We start from the raw sequence: 17235 nt of genomic DNA, 5'->3' as shown, positions 1-17235 counted from the left end.
GAGGCCTGGCAGCACTGGAGAAGGAGGTAGGTTGCTCCTCCGGGCTGTGGCTGCGTGTCAGGAGGTCAGGGTCAGGCTATGGACAGCCTTCTGGGGAAAACATGTTAAACCTATCTGCTCACACCACCTGTTTGCTGAAGTCTTCCCTTGCAGAATGAATCCCCTTTCTCTGTATGGCTACCACATTCTCTTCATCTAGGCCCAACACTGCCCAAGCCAAATGCCATGAGATGCTCTGTTCTTCCTGATGTCCTGGCCTCTGCTTCCCATGTAAGCACTCCTTGTCTGAGGTTGTTAGGCACTTTCACTGTAGGTGCTCAGGAAATGGCCATTGAATAGTTGAACCTTTGGAGAGGTGGAAGGGTTCCACCTTGCACAGGGGAGCCACCAACATGGAAGCTGCTATAGCCTGGCTTCCCTGAGAGGTTCTGGAAGCCAGCACTTGTGCAGGCATATGTGGAGTGCCTCCTAGTGGAACTCCCAGAGCTCACTGCTGTTTGGGCAGCTGGTCTGGCAAATGGCTGCTTCCCGAACTCGAACTCTACTCCTGCTTCACACAACTCCTTCACACACATAAAGGGGAGAAACCTCCCTTCCCTCAATGACAATTTCCCTTTCCTCTGTGACCCCATACACTCTTGGGAAAAGGGGGTGCTCCAGAGCCTTCACAGGACACTCTCAAAGACATTCCTGCCTTCCTCAACCACTAGACTTGGGAGTTCACCAGCATCTTTACTTCTGGAGTGTTCGCTAGGTTTTCTTATTCTCCCACCAGAAGGCCAGTAGAGCGAAGCTGAAAGAATGAAGGCCAAGTGTGGAGCCGGCTCTGGCTGCACCAGCCTAGGAGGGTCTGGGCTCCCAGACATTGCTGGCAGGTACCTCTCAGCACACGGCTCTGTGGATCCGGATGCCGGGGCAGCCCACAGGACACTGCGTGTCCCCTCACACCTGGACCTGTTGAACCCTTTTGCCCTCCCAGCTGCTGCAATGCACCTACCTTCATTTGGAGGTGCTGGCGACTCCTCTGTGGCGGCCTCCCCAGAGCCCACCTGTGTCCTGGCGCTAAGCGTGAAGCGGTAACGTGACACAGGGTCTGCTCTCTGCACTGTGAACTTGGTCTGATTGGGAGAGAAGTTTTCCACCATCTGCTTTCCTACTTTGGTTCCATTAACTGGGGAAAGATAGGTAAGGTGAATTGAACTTCAGTGGCATTTATGATGGTAACCTTCAGTGGAAGGAAGTGGCCTTCCCAACTCAGCTGGAGAGGGAATGAATGGGTGGGCCCTGCCCTGTGGGTCTGGCAGGCTCAGGAGATGGGAGGCTGGGGCTCAGGGGTGCAGTGCTGGGCAGGAAGTCCTTTCTGGCTCTTCAGTTTCATGCCAGGGTTAATAATTTCCCCACCGATCCTATTTTCTCTAGCTTGCTGCAGTTAGGAGGCCCGTTCCGAAAATTCAGTTTATAATCCCTAAACCTTTTTCACTGAGATAAAACTTTTGAGTTCCTTTCTTCCTTTCAAAGAGAACTAGGGCAAATCCATTAGAGCTTTTGACTGCTAATGCCCCCTTTGTAAGGTGTCTATTCAGAACGCTTCAAAGGGGGAGGTCACATCCAGAGATGATTCAGGACAGCCTGCAAACACACAGTTGGCTGTTAAATCTTTAACAGAACTCCAAGCCTTTTGAGCTTCCCAACGAACCAAAGGCTCAAAGCTTTTCCAGTGGAATGATACCCTGTCACTGTACCAGGATGATGGCACATCACATCACCCACAGAGCCCTGGTTGAGTCACTCCTGGTCTCTCTACCAACAAATGCCTCAACATCAGTGACACCTCACAGAGGTGTTCCCAGGTGTCATGTGTACTTGGGTGAAGGTGCCATGGGATGGTGACTCTGTCAGGTTTGGAATATTTCTGCTACACTAGCAGGTGCTAGAGATGATAAGCTCCTAAAGTTGGGGCTGTCTCCCTCCATAGACTGGAAGCTTCCTGTCTTGCTATGCTGAATAGGAGCCCTTGACAGGAAGGGCTGAGCAAGGAGACAGGATTGGCTCTCACCTGTCTCCCCTAGGTTTATGGGGCCCCTCTGTGTTTCCACAACCTTTCTACCTTCATCCCCAAGGAAACATGGTGAAGAAGGGTCTCCAATTCTCAGAATAGCCCAGAGCAAGAAGGAAGGACATACAGGGCACATATCTGAGCGTGTATCCAGTCACGATGCCGTTGGGGTGCTCCGGGTGGTCCCACTCCAGGTTGATCATCTCCAGGTTGGGTTGCCGGACTCGGAAGCGCCTGGGGGCACTGGGTACTTGGGGAAGGAGAGGAGAGCAGGGGAGGTGGTAGGAGGGTGGGGGGCAGGCAGGATGAAGAAACACAAGAAACCAAGCACAAGTGTGAAGGCGAGGACCTCCAGGCAGCTCCTGTGTGGCTGGCTGTGAAGACAGAGCCCACCCCTATACCAGCCCTACTTCCCCCAGGTTCAGAACGAGCTCAGACTCATCAGTGGGGAAGAAGCAAATTGAGAGTCCCTTTGGCAGCCATCATGGATGCACCACGTTAGGCTCTGATCTCACCAGATCCCACACAAAGCAGAGCCAGCTCCAGGCAGGGATAAACTACGGCTGGCCTGCCCAGCTGCTGTAGCCCCCAGTCCTCTGACAAGGCTCCTCACCACAGAGACCATGCTGAGGCCACTGGGTGCATGGGTGAAGAGAAAGAAGCCCCTGAATAGGAAGGCATGGACACTGGTGCCCAGAAGAGAGAACAAGATGGTAACAACCCAAATGAGGAAGAGGGGAAGACAAGAGTAGAAGAAACAAACAAGGGGGGAGATAACAATTGAGGAGGGAGGGAGGAGCAAGAGAAGAGGGCAAAACCAATGCCCAGGGCCACGGGAAGAGAGACTGATTGCTCCCAGGATGGAGTGCCCTCTGCAGGCCACCACACACAATGCAGAAGCTTGTGGATTCCAGCGCTTGAAGGGTCCTGAGTACTGGCAGACCTCAGTGGTCAGTGGGTTTGTGCTTCCGTCTCAGGAGGTGGTGGACAGCCCAGGCTCCCAAGTGCCCTTGGGGGGTCAGTCCACACACCCAGCCCATCTGGATTTTTGTCCTTGGACCACACCATCTTCTCTTAGATGTGACACATTCTCTCTGGGAAGGGTGGGAGCTGCTTGGCTGTAGACCTCAACTCCTCAAGGTCACACAGAAGATAGCCTGTGAAGGAGCTGCTTCCGGGTCAGGCCACCAGGACCTGCCAGCCTGGTCCTGCCCCACCCAGAGGAGCAGCAGCTCACACCTACCTCCTTCCGGGGTGGTGAACTCCTTGGTTTCACTGCGAGGCCCATCGCCTCTGCCATTGACCACCACCATCTCCAGCTTGTAGTTGCTGTAGGGGAAGAGGCGGGACACGGTGCCCCGGGGCCGGTCACCAGGGAAACTGGCCTGCTGTCTCTTCTGAGACACCCAGAGGTTCTTCAGCAAGCTGCTTTCCCTCCAATAGTAGGCCTTCAGGACAGAGGCAGGCAGTGAGGGCACCGTCAGGCAGAGCCAGGTTAGTTGTTAGTGGAGGAGTGACCGGTCTTGCCATGGCTTGTCACAGGTGCCAAATCCCAAGGGACCTCAGCAGGCCCACAGAGGCTTGGGGAGCGGACTTCTATCCTCCTCATGAGCCACCACTGAATAAGAACTGGTGTCAAATCAGACACAGTTTTTGTAGTTCCAGTACTTTCTGAGCCATGTTGATTCTTTGGGGGCTATGTGTTGGGCCAAAGTTAGACAGAAGCTGTTCCATCGTGAGGCTCATTTCCAAACTGGGGGGCAGGCTGAGCCCAGGCTCTGAGCAGGGAGCACTCTGCTCTGCCCAGAGACCATGCCACTTTGGGCTGGATTTAGTATGGTTTAGGTTGGCAGCACGCAGGAAGAGAACAGAAGTGGGTTACCCTCGGAAGTCTGAATGTCAGAAAGGGTCGGTTTATTTATTTTTTTCAAGTTGAATGGTTTCTTTTCTTGCTGCCAGGGTTATCATTGGGACTCTGTGCCTGCATGACAAATCCACCACTCCCGCCCTTTTACAATTTTTTTTTGATAGAGTCAGAAACTCAGAAGGGGAGGGGGAGGTAGAGAGGGAGAGAGAAATCGAGTCACCTGCAGACCCACTTCACCACTTGTGAAGTGTCCCCTTTGCAGGTGGGGAGCGGGGGCTTTAATCCAGGTCCCTGCGCATGGTAATGTGTGCTCTCTACCTGGTGTGCCACTGCCAGGTCCCAAGTAGTTTCTTTAATATTATTTGAAGACCTTTAGGAATGGGACAGTGACATGTGGCAAGAGCTGGGCTGACAATGGGTAGGTGGGAGTGTCACAGACACAGAGGGGACACTTTGCAACCCAAGGCCTAATTAGCAGCAGGTGAGAAAGGTCCAGGTCAGGCTGCCACACCAGCATTACCTGGGCCTCCAGTGACAGGTTAAGGAGGACGTCCAGACTTAAGTGGGTTTGGGGGGCACCATGTGGAAGATTTAGCCAGAAAAATCTCCAGGCAAGTAGGTGAAGGGTGCAAGCCAACTGCTAGGGACGAGCTGGTTCTGTGGCTACAGGGTTCTTCCCCTTCTTTTCAGATCCCCTTCCCAAGAGGAGACTGGCAGCCCCCAGTCGGCACTCTGTGACCTCTGAGGTCACAGAATCTGCATTACACATGGACACATCTTCCCAGGCAACTTGTAGATGGAGCTACTCACAAGAGAAGTCCTGGCAAAGACTAGGTTTTCTCCCCTGCCATCCCTCCTCAGCCTCACCCATTCAATGGGTAGAGGCCACTGGGCAGACTCTGCCCACATGCAGGCAAGAGGCTTGCATCCTCCGAGGGCTCAGCCTGTTAGTGGGCACTCAAGAAACCAGACCCAGGGAGGCAAGGGACCAGAAGGCACCTTTTGGAGTGGGTGGAGGCGGCAGCTCAGCACGGCTTCACATGTGTTACTCACACGTCACAGACATGTGCTGTGCTAGGTAACCTAGCCTCCATTGGATCATTTGTTGAGCAGACTCTCAGCATCACTGCTGTAGGTATTTTGACACGTTTTCACTTCAGTAAATGTTTGAATACCGAACCCCAGACACCATCTTCTAAAATGATATCTGGCTCCAACAAGCACTCCCAGGACTCCTGCCACATCAGGCCCTGCCCTGCCACCCACTCTGCCCTGGTTAGCGAGCTGGGGGGTTAGGGGGAGGGAGCAGGCCTCCTCACTCGGTACTCTCTGAGTTGGCCCTGGACCGTGTCGGAGTAGACGCGGTTCCACTGGAGGCCGATGGCTGTGCTGTTGAGAACTCGGATTTTAACGTCGGTGGGTGCAGCCCGGGGATCTGCAATGTGTGGGGACAGACAGCCTGTTACGTGTTTGTATGTGTGTGTCGGGGGTGGGAGTGGGGGAGGCTCAGACCTGTTTCTCAGGGCTGGTAGCTGTATCAGAAGGTGGACAGCAGGTACAGGGACCTGCCCACACTGTTAGTGGTGGTTCTTCACTATCTCACATGCTGGGCAGCCTTTGCTGTTCACTCCACAACCACCCTTCCCCGAGCCTTCTCTACTGCTCCAAATGGATGTTTTGTTCTTGGACTTCTGGGTGAATTTTCCTCATAGGAGTTGCCAATAGGAGGTGGTGGGGCAGGAGAGGAAGCAGAGCCCAGGCCCCTGGCAGCGCCACACTCCTCGCTGGGAGCCTTCCTGGCTGTGGGGACTCCAGTCCCTGACCTTCAGGGGCACCCTGGTGCTACAGTCTCCCAGCTGATCTTTCTCTAACCCTGTCCTCACCTCAGAAACAGCTCTCTTCATGGCACCCTTTCCTGCCTGGCCTCTTGCTTCTACCCCCACTGACACCCCCTCACCCAAAAAAATAAATAAATAAAAGCTGACTTGGTCTTTTCCCTCCAACTGTTCAGAATACAGCCATGAGGAGAGATGGAAGCAGCAGAAGCAGCAGGTCCATGAGGTCATCACTTACCAACCAAGATTCTCCATCCTGGCAGAAGGTGCGGAGAACAGAATGCCTGCCAAATCCCCTTCACTTATCTCCCAAGTGGGTCCAATCCACAACCCTCTCCAGAAAAGTGGGATGCAGGGTATAGCCCTCACCTACCCCTATCTCACTGTAATGACCACCTGTGTTCCTGCACTTGGCATTGAATCTGTGCCTCTGCTCTTTTCCAAGACTCTCCCCTCCCCAGCCCTTCATACTGGTCACCCTTTCCACCACCAGCATCTCTGTCTGGAGTCACCCCAGACCCCCTAGGGCATGACCCTGACTAGGGGTGCCCTGCTCACCCTCCTGCTTTGCTCAGCAGCCTAGTGTGTTGATGCCCTGGGGACAGAGACACATGTTGTATTGGAAGTCAGGCATATATTTCCACAAATATGTCTAGATCATGTTGATCTACCCAGTGCCAGCCCCACAAAAAGGACTTTTCCTTTGAGCTCTGTCTTCAGGCTGAGGGCAGTACTAGGAAGCCAGCAGGTGAGCAGACCAGTCTGGGGCTCTGTAGATGTTTCCACTCCAGGGCACAGTCTGTCTCCTGGCCCTGGCCCCTGGCCCTTGGGGATGGGCTGTTGTATTCAGCACTCATGAAGGCTGGCAGCGAGGCAGATCAGAGGTCTGGCTTCTGCTTCCAAGGCCAGCATTTACTATTGAATAATGTCAATAATGTCAGCAGGGTTTTTGCCTTTCAAGGCCTTCATTTTCATACCCATAAAGTGAGAGTGTTTGGGCTGGAAAAATAGCTCACTTGGGTAGTGTGCTTTTCTGCCATCTGTGCGGCTCAGGTTCGAGTCCAGCCTCCAAAGGACTGAAGGAAGTTTTGGTGCTGTGCTCTCTTTCATTCTCTCTGCTTCTCTCTCTCAAGAAAAAAAAAAATGAGTATGTTGGGGTTGGCAAATAGCTCACAGGTTGGCACTCTGTTTCACCATGTATATAGCCTAGGTTTGAGCCTGGTTCCCAAGGCATTGAAGGAAGTTTCACTTTTTGCCTTCTCTGCCTCAATGGGGGGCGGGGGGGGGGAGAGTGCGCTGGGAAGGTGACCCCATTGTAGCTAGAGCTTGTAGAGCTTGTATGGCAATAGCCCTACTGCTGACAGTATCAGCGTCTGTCTTCCAGGTCACTACAGGGGACTTCCTCCTGGGAGCTTTGGGCCCTCCAAAGCCAGTCATGGAAGCCCCTGGCCTTGGGCAGAGGTGAGGGGAGATACTCACAATCTTCTCCAGAGTAACCGATGACTGTGTCTGGTTCTGGGCCTTTCCCAAAGTCGTTTTCAGCCTGGACACGAATCTCGTAGGGCACGTAGACAGGGGTCTGCCCCACCACATAGCGGGAGCCCCACACCGTCACGTTGTTCCAGGTCTCTCGGGTTTCTCTCCGCCGCCACTTGACAATGTAGCGCAAGTTGGGGCCGAAGGCGGAGGTGGCATTCATGGGCTGGGCAGGGAGAGATGGGTGGTAGGTGGGAGTTCCCCTAGGCCCACCTAACATGCCTTCTCTTTCCGTTGCAGGCACCCTCCCTGGCCTTCCTAGCACTGCTCAGCTCCTTGGGGGTGGGGGAGGGTTAGGACACCCCTCCCTTGCTGAGTCCCCTAGAGTCCTGAGGCTACTTCTGCAGTCCCTGCAGTGTGTGGACTTTCTATGACGGCTCAAGTCCAGACTCAGCCCAGTGGCCAACGCTTCAGGGAGACCAGCGGCTATGTAGGAGCACCTCATATCCAGCAGCTCAGGGCTGCCAATGTATCACTGGCTGACTGTAAAGTTTATTTTGAAGCCACAAACCAATCTTGGTTTAGAAAATGGAGTCAATGAGCCAAGAGGAAGTAGTTCAAGTTATCTAGTCTGTTCCCCGGGATCATCTCAGATGTGGTTCCCCCCACTCCCAACATTCTCCAATGGCAGGAACCCGAAGATATATAAAAGTAAAATCGGGTTTCAGCAAAATCTGTCTTAGAGTAATATCCAGTACCTCTTCTTCTTGCACAAACTTAGCTGTGATATTAAGAATTCCTTTTCCTCTTTTGGTACTAACTCCTGGTTCTCTTCGCCTTTAACTGCTTGGCTTCTGCCTCTCCTAGGCCCTTTGCTAGCTATGGTAGCTCTATTGCTGATTGCTCCTTGCCTCATTCAATTCCTCAAGAAATGCATACATGACATCATACATGTTACAGTGCAGAGGGTCGCTGTTCACCCTTACACTCGTATTCCTTTAGAGGAACACTGACCCATAGACACTGTTCATTAATTAAAGAAATAAGGAGGAGATGTTGGGACTATGTGTAAGCTTGATAGAGCTTAGGGAGAACTACCCCCATCCTTGGATGGAGGTCTGAGAAGATACCCTCTTGGTGAGTCTCTCTCAACCGAGGTGAGCAAAAGGGGGGAAACTCAGACTTAGTTCTTTCCTTCTTGACTCTCAGGCCCACAGAAACCCCAATACTTCTCCCCACTAACTGCAGGCCACATGGCCGCCTACTTTAAGATTCACTTACCTTCTGATCACAGAAGAACACACCTTATCACACACTCCTAGCAGTGCCCTTTGATGTCCTCAGTTTGCATCAAACCTTGCTTATCTTCTCTCTATCTTGCCTTAACTGGTTCAACCCCTCTCCACCCCTCAAACGCCTTTGGGTAATTAAATGCCTGCATCAGGAGACTAATTATCTTGACCTTTATACATCTGCATCAATTCTTGTCATACCAACCTCCTACCATAGGGGCAAGCCGACCTTTAAGAAACCTGTAATTTCTGACATATTTCAATAATAATTCCCTTTGTTTGGTTTTCTATTTAACTCATGTCCACCTGCTAATAAACGAGTTCTGAGCACGCCGCAGTCTCCCCGGTGTCTTTACTCTAGAAAGAACCGGTCTGGTCTGTTACCTTTCCCCTGGAGATCACCCCGCCAGAGACCCGACATCTTCCTCCTTGAAAAAATATTTATTTTTGCTACCAGGGTTATTTCTGGGGCTTTGTGCTGACACTATATATCTGGTGACCAGTTCTTTCTTTCTTTCTTTCTTTCTTTCTTTCTTTCTTTCTTTCTTTCTTTCCTTTCTTTTTCTTTCTTTCCTTTTTTCTTCCTTCCTTTCTTTCTTTTCATAGGACAGAGTGAAATTGAGAGGGAAGGAGATACAGAGGGAGAGAGACACCTACAGTACTTATTCCACCTGCAGGTGTGGAGTAGGGACTCAAACCTGGGTCCTTGAGCATGGTACCATGTGCACTTAACCAGGTGTGCCACTGCCCAGTCTCCCAAAGTCAATTTCTTTGGCGGGTACTCTATGATTTTGCCTAATTGGTTATGTTCCCTGCCACTCCTGTTGTGTCTCCTGTCACAGATTTGGCTGTGAGCCATGCTGCTGTTTGGTTTCTAGGAGGCTGGCTCAGAGAGGAATGGTTACCAACCCCAGCTGGGTCAGGGTTAGAGCCACCTTGTGGCCTTCGGGTATTGGGGGACCCTTACCGTCCATGTGATCTCCATGTTGTTCTTCCTGGTTCCCTCTCCCTTCACATCGGTGGGGTTGGACTCTGGGGCTGGGACCCAAATGGACACAAAGTTCAAATCCAATTTTTGCTTCAACAGGCCAGGCTGAGCAAGCTCCCACATTCTCTCATGACAGGCCCCTTTTGGGGTCTTTCCTCAGTTTCCCCGTACACTCTGCCCCCGAAGTTAGCCTGGCCCTGCCCTTTTATTTCATGTGTCCGTCTCCTTCACGCAGGGCTATTTTCCTTTGAATCTGAATCCCTTATCGTAGGGCTTTCCACTGGGTCAAAACAGCCAACTCAATGTGGATTCCCCCCCCTCCCCCCATGGATTAGTCACTAAACAGATTTAATACCAGCCAGGCTTATCCCTGGCACTGAATACTTTTTGGGGGAGCCTCTCCCCCCTCAATGAGCTGGTGTGGTTTCAGGAAGCTAAACATTACCCAGGCGCGCTAAGAAATCTCATGTAACACCAGATTACATATTTCTTTTACAAATCTTTGCCACAGCACTTTCTGTTAAAGCAGACAATCAGACTTAATATTAGCAATAATAAAAACGACAGTTGATATTTATTAGGGGCTTACTCAAAGCCAGGCATTGTGGTAAGTAGCCGACTAGTCTAATTTTCAAATGCCATCCTCACAAAAGCCCAGCACAAAGAAGTGAAGTTACTGGCCCAAATGAGGGTGGCTGGGATCTGGAGGTACTTGGTAGGCCTGGTTCTAGTACTTTCTCTGTGAGTCTGTGTGAGCTCACCTGCCCCGCTAGTCCGGTAGCGCTCAGAGGGGAGGCTGGGGTGGCTGCTCCCAACCTCATTCACGGCAATGACCCGGAACTGGTAGTTGACATATGGGGACAGCTGCAGGATGGCTGAGTTGACACTGCCTGGGAACTTAGAGTGGTTGTGCCAGACCCCTGGCTGGAACTGGTCCTCCTCAAACTGCACGACGTAGTCTGAAAAGCAAGGAGGCAGGGCTGCGCTGGGGTCTGTAGAGCTCCCTGCCTCTTTCATGTGCTTATTTATTTTCCCTTTTGTTGCCCTTGTTTTTTTTATTGTTGTAGTTATTGTTGTTATTAATGTTGTCTTTGTTGGATAGGACAGAGAGAAATGGAGAGGGGAGGGGAAGACAGAGAGGGGGAGAGAAAGAGAGACACCTGCAGACCTGCTTCACCGCCTGTGAAGTGACTCCCCCGCAGGTGGGGAGCTGGGGGCTCGAACTGGGATCCTTACGCTGGTTCTTGCGCTTCGTGCCATGTACGCTTGACCCGCTGTGCTACTGCCCGACTCCCTCATGTGCTTCTTTTTAACCTTGTAATCTCCAGGCATGGGGAGAACTCTTCAGAAGACACAGAAATGCAAACCAAGCCCTCCATGTATCCTGGGAGGTGGGAGGAGGCCCAGAAGTCAGGGCAAGGCTGGAGCCTTGGCGTCTGCCATCCCTAACCCTGCTGACCTGTGATGGGGCTGTTGTTGTCGTCCCCGGGGACCCAGGTCAGCCGCACACTCCGCTCAGCCAGGTCGGTGAGCTCCAAGTCCCGTGGCCGTTCAGGCCGTCCTGGCAGCAGGGGAAGAGACATCAGGCAGGAGGCCTGGGTCAGAGTTGGCCCATTGTGCTAAGGCCCCAGTCCTGGACACTGCCCAGCAGGTAGAACGCAATAGGCTGAGGTCACCACCTCAGAGTGGCCAGCATGGGGACCACTCCTCCTTTTAGGAGCCCAGAAAGAACAAAGAGGTGACCCTGAGTTTCATACCCTCCCAGAAGAGGAGCAAAGGATGTGGATGAAAGAAATGAAGAGGATCTGCAGGGCAGAGATTCGGGGTAACCTGCCCTTTCTGTGGGGGCCTGGAGCATAGCATCAGCTCCATGCTCATGTTCACAACACTTAGGAAAGGAAATGTGGGCTTTGTCTCAGTTTCTTTTTGCTATTTAAAACAATTCATTTGGGGCGGGGGAGATAGCATAATGGTTATGCAAACAGACTCTCATGCCTGAGGCTCCAAAGTCCCAGATTCAATACCCCCCCCCCACCCCCATCATAAGTCAGAGCTGAGCAGTGCTCTGGTCGGTCAGTCTCTCTCTCTCTCTCTCTCTCTCAAAAATAAAATAAATTAAAAAAAATAATTCATTTATTAAGTGTGACAGGACAGGAGTTGGGCAGTGGTGCAACTGATTAAGTGCCCATGTTACCATGTGCAAGGACCTGGGTTCAAGACCCCTGTCCCCACCTGCAGGAGAAAAGCTTCAGGAGTGGTGAAGCAGGGCTGCAGGTGTCTCTTTCTCCTCCCTTCCCTTTCAGTTTCTTGCTGTCCTATCAAATTGTGTTTTAATATTTTCATTTTATTTTTGAATAAGCAGACAATGCCAAGGATAGAGTTTGGGACCCCATGCCTAAGTCCCATACCCTACCCACTGCACCAACTCCTGGTATGCTGTGACATGCAGTCAGGGAGAACTGGAATACCTGAGTCAGTTTTGGGAGGGAGGATGAGTGACATTCTCTTACCCCTACCTTCCTGTCCTGTGGCACCTTCCTTGGCCTCAATCCCACCTTCCCTGCTGCCAAGGGAGGCACACAGAGAGTCCAGTGATTAGTAAGCATTACCTTTGGGCAGGGCAGCCAAACGGTTAGTTGGAGTGGCCTGATCAGCTGCAAAGGTAAGACAGGTTATCCAGGTTAGCAGGTTATAAGGAGTTAAAAGATGGTAAGGTTCTAGAAAGATGGGAAGAGGCAGCTGAGGTGTGAACAACAGTCCCAGGGCAGAGGGGCTGCAGGCTCAGTTGGCCCTACCTTCCACAGAGCCACCACCAGGAGCTCCCTCAGAGAGGGCTCAAGGTTTCCTCCAGGACCTGGGCCTCCCCTGTCCCCGTGTCACTGTGTGCCTGGACCCGCTACAGCCAGCAGACTATACACCCCATCATGAGCACACCCTCAGTGATGGTGGCAGGGCGTCCAGGGAGAGGAAGGGGCGTGGTGGGGAGAAGTGGGGATTTGCTTCCCTGGAAGTGAGGCCCTTGGGTTTGGGGGGTTTCAGTAGTTAGTGTGGTCTGGACACAAGCAGGAAGAGATGGGATCTCCTTGCCAAGTGTAGGATATGTCACGCACTCTTATTAGGAAGCAGGAAAAGTGTGTATGGGGATGGGGGGACTAGTAGAGGGACTGGAAGGATAAAGACAAAACCCAGCCTTGTTTCAAGGTTGATAGGCTGTTTGAAGGGACTTAGTGGTTTAGAGTTGTCACTTAAGCTGGCAAAAATGACCCCGATAAGGAACTCTTGGCCCCTTTCTGTCATTCAGATACCCTTCAATTGAGGGTTTGGGTGAGTTAATGCACTCCAGAACTGAGGCACCCAGCACAGCTCCTCTGGAAGGAGTAGATTCTCACCCGAGGATAAAGCCAGGAGGCCACCACACCAGGCCACATGCTGACCTCGGGCACTGCCCCTGCCCCTGGAGGTGTCTAGGGCCCAGGTGTCCGGCTGTGGGAGGGGCCAGGGCCCACCCTGGTGATGGCCATTACCTAGCACTGTGAGGTAGGCCTTGGCCAAGTCCTGGTCCAGATCAGTGCTGGCCACACACGTGTAGCTGCCCTGGTCCCGCTCGGCCACACCAAAGATGGTCAGGGAATCCTCCTCCTTCTTCATCCTGTACAGGTAGGTGGTGAGGAGGGGCAGTGAGGAGGAGAGTGGGCAGCCAGCAAGGCTGGGGGGTGGGGGGGGGCAAGCTCACTTCTCTTGCTGGCCCCAGAGGGCGTGGGAAGTACACAGGTAGGGCTGAGTAGTGACAGTCCCTTTCAGGGACACAGTTACTTGAGGTCAGTTTCCAGGCTTGAGAGAAGCAGGGTGTCACCAGTGGGAGCACAATGTTTTTGTGTTATATTTGCCTCTAAATTAGGGTATCAATCCAAAAGGAACTTTTTTTTTTTTTTTTTTTTTTTTTTTTAAGAGAAAGAGAGAGAGAGAGTGTGAAAAATACCGGAGCACTCAAGCTTCCTTCAGTGTGGTGGAGGCCAGGCTCAAACCTGAGTAATGCACATGGCAAGGAGGGCACTATTCACACAAGCTATTTTACTGGTCTGGGGCATCTCTTCTGCCTGCGCTTCTGGCTCTGTTTCTACCCATTTTTGCAGCCTGCTCCCTTGGTAGGGTCATCTTGACACCCACAACAGGACTGGCCTAGGATTCTGCCTGCTCAGAAGGTGCACTGCAAGAAACAGGCATCCGGGAGCCAGTTGGTGACTGTGCCCCAGGAAAAGGGGGTGGGTGGGGCTGGCACCAGGCTGCTCAACCTGGCTGCATGTGAGAAACAGCTGGGGAGGCTTGCAAATACCACCAATGCCTGGGCCCTCTCCAAACTTTGATTAAGTCATAATCTGGGGGAGGACAAAGGCAGCCTGGAGTTTAGTAAAAGTGTCCCAGGGCAGAGAACATACTAGCTATCTTGGCTAGAGTTACCTGGACTAACCCTGCCCTCTGCTGGAACTCAGGGGGATTGCATGCAGGGCTGATGAGATGGGGGTGGGGGGTAGTTCTGGATGCAAAGCAGGCAAGGAGGAAGGGAGGGAGTCAAAAGAAAGGAGGATGAAGGGAAGGGAGGAGAGGAGAAGCGAGAACAGAAAGGGTGGGAGGGAGGAGAGGAAAGAGAAGGAAAAGGAAGCTGGAAGCTGATAGGAGTGATAGAGAATGGTGGAGTCCCTTGGATGGGGACACCAGGCCCCCTCTGCAGGCCCTGGGGACATGCATGGCCCAGGCAGGGCAGAGTCTGGGGTAGAGACCTGTTCCCAACGTAGAGGGGCTCATCATCCTTCAGCCAGGAGATGGCCAGCTTCAGCGATGGGTCGTACTTCACCCGGCACTCCAGCTGCACTGTGGTGCCCCGCTTCACCACCTGATCCTCAGGCATCCGGAAGATCCTGGTGGGGTCTGTGGGGAAGCCAGGGAGCTCACTGTGCATCCATCACATGTTCTCTGCCCCCAACCCCCAGGCCAGCACAACTACTGCAGATGGCAGAGAGGCTCAGTGGAGGAAACTGGGGAGGCCTGGTGCACTTGCTCTTGATAAAAAGCAGCCCCTAAGTCATTTGTCTCTCTTCCCCTCTTCTCTCTCTCTCTCCCTCTCTGTCTTTGTCTCAAGGGTTATGGTTGGGGCTCGGGGCTAGCACAATGAATCCATCATTCCTAGTGGCCATGTTTTTTTTCTATTTTATTTTCATTTGATAGGACAGAGAGAAATTGAGACTGAAGGGGAGCTAGAGAGGGAGAAAGACAGACACCTGCAAACCTGCTTAACCCTTATGAAGCGTCCTCTAGCCAGAGAGAGAGAAAAAATGTAGAGGGTGCGGGCTTGAACCCAGATCCTTGTGCAAGATGATATGTGTGTTCAACTGAGTGTGCCACCACCCGGCACCCCCTCCCCCAATTCTTTCACTGTGACCAGAGGTATTGCTGTGACTTGAACACTCTATTTTCTCCTCTCGGACACAGAGAGAAATGGAGAGGGAATAAAGGAGAGAGAAGGAAATAGAGACAGGGAGATAGCTGTTGCACTGCTTCACTGCTCTTGAACATTTTCTTGCTGCAGCTTGAACCCAGGTTCCTGTGTCTCCTGGTACTGGGTGTGCCATTGCCTGGCCTTTCCCCCCACCCCACTTACCCACTCAAGTCCATTCTGTCTGGCTTAGGAACACACATAGTTTCTGGGTGAAAGGGAAAGCTGGTGTGGGTAGCTAATTTTCCTCTTTACTTCACCTGGACTAGGTGTCTCCAGCCCCCAGGTTGCCTGGAGCCCCAGGAGAACACAGACACACAGGGAGAGCTCCCCACCGGGGATTAAACGCCAGGCGCGGCACACTCTCAAAGCACAACTCACACAGGGTGACTTCTGGGAGCTGCATCCCATCGGCCTCCTCCTTTACCTTTGACCTCCAGGCGGACCTGGTTCTCGGCTTTGCCCAGGATGTTGGTGGCGACACAGGTATAGATGCCCTGGTCCTCCTTGCGGATCATCTTGATTTCCAGGCTACCATTCTCGTACACGTGGTAGTTGCCACCATCCAGGTTGCTTCCTTGCCCATTCTTAAACCTCACAACAGAGCAGTGGGACACACAGTGCACTGAGAGAGGACCCGCCGGGGAACAGACCAGCAACCCATGTGTAGCTACATGGGCAACAGGGGGAACTCCCAGCCAGGAGTCTGAAGCCCCAGCCCTGTAAACTCTGCCTCTAGCCACTGGGTGGCACTGGCCAATCTCTGCCCCTCCCTGGGCCCCAGTTTCCATCTCTGCACAATAAGGGGGCCGTCCCAGATGATCTGCCACCTTCTCCCTGGCTCTGACCTGCCAAGGTCTTATGGGTAGCTACTCTGGGTGAGGTGGAAGTGAAAAAGGGGACCTGTGAGGGGGAGGCCTAGCCTCCTGGAACTTACCATCGGAGCGTGGGGATGGGGGACCCAAAGAAAGGGCAGTCTAATCGTGTCCGGTTGTAAAGGATCACCCGGATAAGCTGGTTTCGGGGTGATAGCATCCGGGGTGGCACGTCTGCAAGCCACAGAGAACAGACCTTTGGTGGGGAGCCCCACTCCCCTGGCACCAGGTGGGGAAGGAGGGCGCTTACCCCCGCCCTCAACCCAGCCCACATCGAACTCAGTTTTGCATAGGGTGTGCCCCCACTTATCCAGCATGCTCTGCACCTGCCCCCCCCCCCCAGCTCCTCCCTGAGTTCTCCTGAACCCTGGAGGGTCAGCAAGGGAGACATTAAGGTGAGGCACTCACTCTCTCTCACTGGGGAGAGAGGCAGCCAAGAACTAATGCCCAGCACTCTACAACTTTACTTCTCTACTTGCTCCCCCATTCTGCTGCCCCTTGGCCCCACCAGCCCTTGTGGTCTCAGGAGGAGGATATACATTCTGAGACTTGAGCTCCTGAGTGAGCTCCTAGTAGGTGCGAGGCTATACGCACCCAGCACACTGACGAAAGCATTGGCCAGCAGGTAGCCGTGCTCATTGGAGGTGTTGCATTGGTACACAGCCCGGCTACTGATCTGGGTGTCTCGGAAGATGATGGTGTCTCCGGCCACCTCTCGGTTGGGGTTGGGTGGTGCCGCTATAGGTAAGAGAGAAGCTCCTTGTGAGAAATGAGGGGAGGCAAGGTGAAGGGTATTTGAGGCACTGACCATGCTCTCCTCTAGGGCTGGGAGCTGTGGAAGCAGCAGCATGGGGTAGCAGGGATCAGAGGTCCTGGCTTCTGGCCCTGCCAGCACCCAGCACTGGTTCCTGGGGCCAAGTATCTGACTTGGAGTTCACCTCAATCCTTCAAATGAGAAAACAAACCCTACTTCCACCTACACAGCAACTGGGCAAGTGTGGCTCAGAACAAAGCTTGGCACCCAGGAAGGGATCTGCAGCCTCTTCACACCCATTCCCCTGCGACTCACTGCCTCAGTTTCCTGCTACAGATTGATGTTGATGTATCAGTTGACATCAAACTGCTTCAGTTTCTTCATTGCAGACTGGATTTGAGGTATCATCTTCCACCACTAGAAAGCGACTCTCCTGTGTGGGGTTCTGGACTGGGGACACTGGGGACACAGATGGCTTGGCTTGCATGGTCCATGAGGATGGCTCAGGCCTTCAGGGACCAGGGGTCTGGGCCTGCAGGCGCCACTGCACAGATAGCAAGTTCAAGCCTGGAACGGGGGACTCAGCAGAAAGTAAGTGAAG

The 17235-nt window shown here is 52.9% G+C and overlaps 1 protein-coding gene across 20 annotated transcripts in view; it reads right to left on the bottom strand.

The window, feature by feature from the left end:
• The window catches only part of NFASC (neurofascin), a 191917-nt gene that overhangs the window by 28801 nt on the left and 145881 nt on the right, over positions 1–17235 (bottom strand). For 10 of the 20 annotated variants that reach the window (XM_060178668.1, XM_060178669.1, XM_060178681.1 and 7 more), the window contains 14 exons: positions 16475–16618; positions 15943–16054; positions 15433–15599; positions 14293–14440; positions 13039–13163; positions 12124–12168; positions 10974–11075; positions 10276–10473; positions 9494–9564; positions 7238–7460; positions 5243–5358; positions 3300–3504; positions 2184–2306; positions 998–1171 (listed from right to left, as the gene is read on the bottom strand). In XM_060178668.1, coding sequence (XP_060034651.1) covers positions 998–1171; positions 2184–2306; positions 3300–3504; positions 5243–5358; positions 7238–7460; positions 9494–9564; positions 10276–10473; positions 10974–11075; positions 12124–12168; positions 13039–13163; positions 14293–14440; positions 15433–15599; positions 15943–16054; positions 16475–16618 — 1953 coding nt within the window. The remainder of the gene's footprint in view (positions 1–997; positions 1172–2183; positions 2307–3299; positions 3505–5242; positions 5359–7237; positions 7461–9493; positions 9565–10275; positions 10474–10973; positions 11076–12123; positions 12169–13038; positions 13164–14292; positions 14441–15432; positions 15600–15942; positions 16055–16474; positions 16619–17235) is intronic. The other 10 variants (XM_060178682.1, XM_060178672.1, XM_060178674.1 and 7 more) reach the window with 3 other exon arrangements.

Source organism: Erinaceus europaeus, chromosome 19 (genome assembly GCF_950295315.1).
Source record: "Erinaceus europaeus chromosome 19, mEriEur2.1, whole genome shotgun sequence".
Taxonomy (NCBI): domain Eukaryota; kingdom Metazoa; phylum Chordata; class Mammalia; order Eulipotyphla; family Erinaceidae; genus Erinaceus; species Erinaceus europaeus.
This window is presented reverse-complemented; position numbering and strand designations above follow the sequence as displayed.